General features: G+C 62.2%; 1 protein-coding gene across 1 annotated transcript; it reads left to right on the forward strand.

Moving 5' to 3' along the window:
- Positions 1 to 1,049: 1,049 nt before the first annotated feature.
- LOC149744120 (sodium- and chloride-dependent creatine transporter 1-like) lies at positions 1,050 to 6,229 on the forward strand. The gene is made up of 7 exons (XM_089903912.1): positions 1,050 to 1,070; positions 3,648 to 3,751; positions 3,840 to 3,964; positions 4,578 to 4,690; positions 4,823 to 4,960; positions 5,040 to 5,142; positions 5,234 to 6,229. The coding sequence occupies exons 1-7, from the start codon at positions 1,050 to 1,052 to the stop codon at positions 5,809 to 5,811; spliced, it is 1,182 nt and encodes a 393-aa protein (XP_089760038.1). The 3' UTR covers positions 5,812 to 6,229.
- Positions 6,230 to 6,648: the final 419 nt, after the last annotated feature.

Below are 6,648 nucleotides of genomic sequence, written 5' to 3' on the forward strand. Positions count from 1 at the left end.
AGAAGTAAATGTGCCTTTATTTACAGACAAAATGACTGTATATGTAGAAAGGCCCATGGGATTTATAAAAAGAGCTTTTACTATCAACTAGTGAGTTTAGCAAGGTTGCAGAATACAAGCTGTTTTAGAGGGAGCTTATCACCTCACCCCAAACACTTAACCAACTGCCCCAGCACTTTTCTTTGCAGACCTGAAACAAGGTCGGTAAGCCACAAACTCTTACTTAGTATTCTGGCATTATACGTTAATATAAAAATGTAACTATAGAACTAAGAAAATATTCCAAAATTAACACTGAATGGCAGGACACAATTTTCTTTTTGTTCCACTTCTGACATTGTCTTCAATTAGGTGCGCTACTTGAATAGCTGAATCCCAGACCTCCCCTCCAACCTGAGCACAAATGCAAGAATATTAGGAGGTGCAGAAGCTAAAACTAAACTCAGACACAGAACAGCAGGTCAGTTGTATTTTCTGCAGTTAACATTTAATCACCAAACAAAATACGTGGACCCTGAGCGCCCAAGGGCCAGTACAGGCAAAAGACGAGGCCGCAACAAGTGGTGACCACTGAAGAAAGCAATGCCCTAGGGAAGGACGCCAAGGACACGACACATAAGTTAGGGTTAGCGCCCTGGGGCCTGCTGACGCTAAACGAAAAACTGGGTAACAATGTCCTGCAAAACGTGAACCACCGAGGAAAGCTGGTCCACACAGAACATGATGTAACTTCGGAGTTGGCCAAAGTCTTCAGCAGTCAATCGGCTAAAAGGGAGGGAAAAATAAAATTCAAGTTCGGGGGAGAAGCACGTCCCTCCCTGTCCACCCACACCGACAATCCCAGAGCAGCACACTTCTTCTTTAGGCTTAACCCTCCCTTACAGCTCCACCTGGCCTGAGCCTGGCTCTGGCCACCTGCCACCAGCCCCTCCCTAGACCCCTCTAAAACCCACATGACCAGGACGTTGCCCTCCACAATGAGCTCCTTCTGAATGGGCTCTGGGACTACAAAGTATACACTCAGCCACTGGTGGGCGATCTCCGCGTCCATGGGCGATGGGAAATGCACAGTAAGGGTGCTGGAGGAGATATGGTTAAGGCACCACCCACACTACTGATTTCGCCCGTGCCTCAGGCTTCCTCCTCACTGAGACCCGCCTTCACCCCCACACATCCCGGCTTCCCCGCCAGACCACCCCTGAGGCCGCCCACAACCTCCCAACCTATACACTGAGGCCACCCTGGACATCACCACCCCTACCCTCTGGTTTCCCTCAGGTTGGTTTGCCCCACCACCATCCCGTCAGCCCAGACCACCCTTGGCCCATACCCTCCAGCCGCTCAGAGTTCCCTCCTTCTACACTTCAGGCCCCACCGCCTGCAGCCCCTCCCCACAAACCACCTCCAGCCCAGCCCCTGGCCGCCCGGCCCACAGGTGCTCCTGCAAAAGGATACCACTGTAGCGCCTGTGGACCCGGACCTCCGGCCCCGGGTCCTGCGTCTCCACGTGGCCCTGCTGCGTGGGCTGCCCACTGGATCTGCACAAGGCCACCGGATGCGCCACCTGCCTCTCCAACGACGCCAGGGTTGCCAGTGTCTCCAGGGTTGACAGGATCAACCGGGTTACCGCGGTCCCCCTGGCCACCACGTGCTGCTCCCTCTGCAACGGCCGCGGCACCTGCGCCTTCCTCTGCTGCCCTCATGGCTCCTTCACCATCTGCCTCAGACTCCATCTAGAACCGCTTCCACCCTCCCGACGAGCGGGGGAAGAAAAAAACGATCCCTCACAAAACCAACCTTCTAACGGCCACTCAGGTGGGGATTCCTAGAGCGCCTGCGCAAACAGACCCTTGGTAACGCCTCCTGACTCGTGATTGGTTCCCACCGACAGAGCCTGCAGGCTTTCCAGCCAATGGTCGCCCCCTTACGAAGCTCCACACCCCAGAGAGCTGTGTAACCCCAATGAGCCTGCGCAGACAGAAACCCACATCTTCCGGTCCCTCTAACCGGCCTACCTCGGGCCCAGGCTCCCCGTAAGCGGCTTAGCCATGAGGCCTCCGGGTGACGCTCCTCGCCGTGGTGTGGCTGGAGCTTCCCAGGGTGCATGTGCAAACAGATCCCCGCCCCATCTCCTAAGGCCTCTGTGAACGGCGAGCCCCGTGCACTTCGAAGTCTGTGTCAGTGCCAGCCTGGCCAACTTCACGTGTGACCAGCGTGCTGAGCGCAGGTCCCTGTCATCGAGTTCTGGAAGGGAGTCGGGCACCTCTGGGCCAGGCCCAGCCAGCCCTCTGGCCTCCCACACGTAGCTCGTGTCTGCATGTCTGTTCGTGTGCACGCGTGCGTGAGTCGGGGCCCAGCCCTGCGGGGATGAGGCCAGGGATGCAGAGTGGGCGGTGCCTGCCCGCCTGGGGAGGGAAGCGGGGGGCTGCTGCTGGGCCCGCTGGGGACGGCGTGGGGCCGGGCCGCCAGGGGCTCCAAGGCTCCGGGGCCAAAGACTGCAGCGACTTCAGGCTGCAAGCTTGGCCCGGGCTGGCCAGGTGCATGGGGGAGACCGGGTGGCCGGAAGGGCTGCGGCGGTGGGGGGGCGGAGGTGGGAGGGGAGGGGAGGAGGGGCTGGGGGCGCCACCCCAGGACCACCGGCAGTCTCCTGGCCCTTTGCTGGCACAGCCCTCATTGGCATTCCCTCCCCCAGGAACAAAGTCTTGAGGGTCTCCGGGGGCCTAGAGGTTCCGGGGACCCTCAGCTGGGAGGAGACCCTGTGTCTGCTGGCCTGCTGAGTGCTGGTCTACGTCTTTGTCTTGAGAGGAGTCAAGTCATCAGAAAAGGTACAGCCGGGGTGACGGCAAGCCCGGGGACAGCACTGCCTGTGGAGTGTCGGTGTCTGCCAGCGACCACTGCTGCCACGGGAGGAGACGGCACCAGGGCCAGAGCCCGAGGAGGGGCAGGGACTTCAGTCCGGACCACTTGATCCCCACCCCCTGACTGGAGAGTCCTCTCCACCCTGCGCCTCCAGGCCCGGCAGCCTTCCCTCCCGAGTGGAGGTGGAGTGGCCCCGGCAGCGGCTGCCCCTTCCCTGGGGTGGGGGGCATCCGTGGCTCGCCTTCCCTGGCTCGCCTTCCCTCCCTTCCAGTTTCTCTCGGTTCTGGCTCTGCGTCAGCTTTTGACCTTCTCGGTCTGTCTCTCTCACCTGCCTGTCTGCCCTCGGGGACCCAGCGGGGAGCGTGGACCCATCCCTCCCTCAGGGGCTCCCTGTCAGGTTGTGGGGACAACTGTGTCAACAGACACACAATAAGACAGCCTGCCGGTGGTTGCGGGACACGCGGGACACGGCCAGGTCTCTGGAGGGCGGGAGCGTTCCGGCAGGGTCCGCAGAGCAGCCGCTTGGCGCTGCTTGCGTGGGAGGCAGAGGCCTTTGCTGTCGTCTTGATCTTGCCTGTGTCTCTGGCTAGCTGAGTTCTAATCCCCAGCACCAAGGACCCCCGCCTCTCTGCAGACCAGGACCTGGAGTCGGCACGGGAGGCGTGGGACCTGCCTGCGGGCTGCGGCCTTGCTCCCCGCCAGGGGAGGGCCCTGCCTCTCCCTCCCTCTGCAGCTGACCTGTGCTCGCCGTGGCTCCTCACACCTGCTCTCCCCTCGCTCATCTCCAGGTATGGATAGATTCCGGGACCCAGATTTTCTTTTCTTACGCCATTGGCCTGGGGGCCCTCACGGCCCTGGGCGGCTACAATCGCTTCAACAACAACTGCTACAAGTAGGCACTACAGCCCTGCCACCCCTGCCCTGCCTGCCCGTGGCCAGCAGGCAGTCTCACCAGCCCACACGGTCCCCTCTGCCCCCAGGGATGCCATCATCCTCGCACTCATAAACAGCGGGACCAGCTTCTTTGCTGGCTTCGTGGTCTTCTCCATCCTGGGCTTCATGGCCACAGAGCAGGGCGTGCACATCTCCAAGGTGGCGGAATCAGGTAAAGACGCCCCAAGCCCCAGCCCGGCCTCCGGAGCAGCGGTAGCTGCTGTCGTAACGGACCGTGTACGCGAACGCACACAGAATGACGTTCTGAGAAATGAGAACAATTCAAACTCAATTTGTCCCATCACTCTGGGCCAGGAGGCCTGGCTGAGCAGCTGCGAGGCACAGCTGTCCAGCCACCTCAGGCCAGGCCACGTGGAGCCCCGAGCCCCCATCCGTCTGTATCCAGAGGCCTCGGGGTATGTCCTCACACTTGCCTGAGTGTTGTAGAGGGAAAGGTCGGCCTTTTCTGGGTCAGTGGTGATCTGCGACCACAGTAGCTGCCGGAACCCAGGCACAGAAGGCTGAGCCAGACACGCCACTCTTATTGGTACAGGTCTACCAAGGGCTTGCGGGAACCTTCCAGCCCCTGGTATGGCGCGCACACCCACACACACACACACACGAGGGCTCGAGTGGCCCGGCAGTGTCTTGACAGAAGTCGAAAGGCCCTTGGCCACAGGGTGCCCTGGCATCGTCCACTCCTCTGGTACCGTGGTGCAGGGTGGAGGGGGACAGGATGTGGGTGGGGTGCTCCAGGTGTCCACACCCTGCCCCTTCCCCCTCAGGGCCTGGCCTGGCTTTCATCGCCTATCCCCGGGCCGTCACGCTGATGCCTGTGGCCCCGCTCTGGGCTGCTCTGTTCTTCTTCATGCTGCTGCTGCTTGGCCTTGACAGCCAGGTTTGAGAGGGGGGACGCAAGAGAGGGGGATGGGAGGTGGGGCGGAGGGGGGCTGGCGAGCAGAGGGCACACTGGGCGACGGGAGATGGCAGGTGGGTGGGGAGGGGCACGGCCTGAGTTGCCCGGCCACAGTTTGTAGGTGTGGAAGGCTTCATCACCGGCCTGCTGGACCTCCTCCCGGCCTCCTACTACTTCCGTTTCCAAAGAGAGATCTCCGTGGCCCTCTGCTGCGCCCTCTGCTTTGTCATTGATCTCTCCATGGTGACCGATGTGAGTGGCGGCAGGGTGAGGGATGCCCCTGGCCTCAGGCTGCCGGCTGCCACCTTCCCTGACCTGGCTCCATCCCCAGGGCGGGATGTATGTCTTCCAGCTGTTTGACTACTACTCAGCCAGCGGCACCACCCTGCTCTGGCAGGCCTTCTGGGAGTGCGCGGTGATCGCCTGGGTGTACGGTAGGTCCGGGCCGACAGGCAAGCCGGGGGTGCGGTGCGGTCAGCGGTGGTGCGTCCCTAGCCCTGGCCCTCCGGCCTCACGTGACCCCAGGAGCCGACCGCTTCATGCACGACGTGGCCTGCATGATCGGGTACCGACCTTGCCCCTGGATGAAATGGTGCCGGTCTTTCTTCACCCCGCTGGTGTGCATGTTAAGGGCCGGGAGAGGCTGGGCAGGGCGAGGGACACTGAGGGCTCGCAGTGGTGGCTGCCGGCTGAGCGCGAGGCTTCTCGCCCGCAGGGCGTCTTCATCTTCCACACGGTGTACTACAAGCCGCTGGTCTACAACAACACCTACGTGTACCCGTGGTGGGGCGAGGCCATGGGCTGGGGCTTCGCGCTCTCCTCCATGCTGTGTGTGCCCCTCCACCTCCTGGGCTGCCTCCTCAGGGCCAAGGGGACCGTGGCTGAGGTCAGTTCCCCGCGCCCCGTCTCCCGCACACCATCCCTCCCTCCCGTTGGGTGGAGACGTGATGTCCAGAGCGCCCTGCCCCTTCTCCCACCCGCCGGGAGGGACAGACCGTTGTGCCGGAGCCTCTGGGCCAGCTCGGAGGGGGGTGTACGGGAGGAGAGTTGGCCCTCCAGGGCCTCGCTCAGGTGGTGGCGGCGGAGGAGAGGCCTGTCCCTAGCCTCTGTTCTAGCAGCCACTCGGCCCTCCACTGAACCCCTATTTCCCTAGCGTAGGGAGCGGGGCCTGGTCAGGAGGGGCGCGGCCCCGGGCCCCAAGTTGGTGGCAGGTGGCGGGAAGCGGAGAGAGGCCAGGGACAAGCAGGTGCCCCTCCCCAGGGACCCAACGTGTCCCTCTCTCCCGCAGCGCCGGCAGCACCTGACGCAGCCCGTCTGGGGCCTCCACCACTTGGAGTACAGAGCTCAGGACTCGGATGTCAGGGGCCTGACCACCCTGACCCCGGTGTCTGAGAGCAGCAAGGTGGTGGTGGTGGAGAGCGTCATGTGACAGGTGCCCCGGCTCACATCACCAGCTCACCCTCTCGTAGCCATAGCAGCCCCTGCTCTAGCCCCCCACACGCCCAGGGGGCTTGCCTTTCCCTGACACCTATGGGGGTCTGCCTGGGGGGGGAGGGGAGGAAGCAGCAGAGTGCTTATAACTAAAATAACTTTTTCCATTTTTAATAAAATGCCAAAAATATCACAACCCACCAAAACTAGATGCCTCCCCCACCCCCCTTAACCAAGCTGGTGCCCACGCTGCTTCCCAAGCCCTGCCGCCCGCCCTCCAGTGCCCGCTACCGTCACGTCTCACCTGACCCCACCAGGCCCTGCCTGCCTCTCTCCAGGCTCTGCCCAGCACACCCTTGGGTGGCCCCTCACCCCAGGGGCAGCAGTGGCAGCTCGGGGAACAGGGGGACTGGAGAGCAGAGGGGGCAGGCGAGGGGGGGGCAGCAGAACCAAGGCGAATATTTCAGCTGGGCTAGACCCCTCTCCCCGTCCCTACTCTAGAGGCTTAG

Source organism: Delphinapterus leucas, chromosome X (assembly GCF_059928025.1).
Source record: "Delphinapterus leucas isolate spDelLeu-1000000601 "Yukka" chromosome X, BTC_Dleu_Yukka2, whole genome shotgun sequence".
In the NCBI taxonomy this organism is placed as follows: Eukaryota; Metazoa; Chordata; class Mammalia; order Artiodactyla; family Monodontidae; genus Delphinapterus; species Delphinapterus leucas.

What these genes read in the sequence shown, in the direction of transcription:
- LOC149744120 (XM_089903912.1), top strand. Translation starts at nt 1,050, where the DNA reads ATGGGCGATGGGAAATGCACA. An exon ending in TGGGCGATGGGAAATGCACA is followed by an intron (nt 1,071 to 3,647) that starts GTAAGGGTGCTG and finishes GCTCATCTCCAG; the next exon opens with GTATGGATAGATTCCGGGAC. An exon ending in TTCAACAACAACTGCTACAA is followed by an intron (nt 3,752 to 3,839) that starts GTAGGCACTACA and finishes CTCTGCCCCCAG; the next exon opens with GGATGCCATCATCCTCGCAC.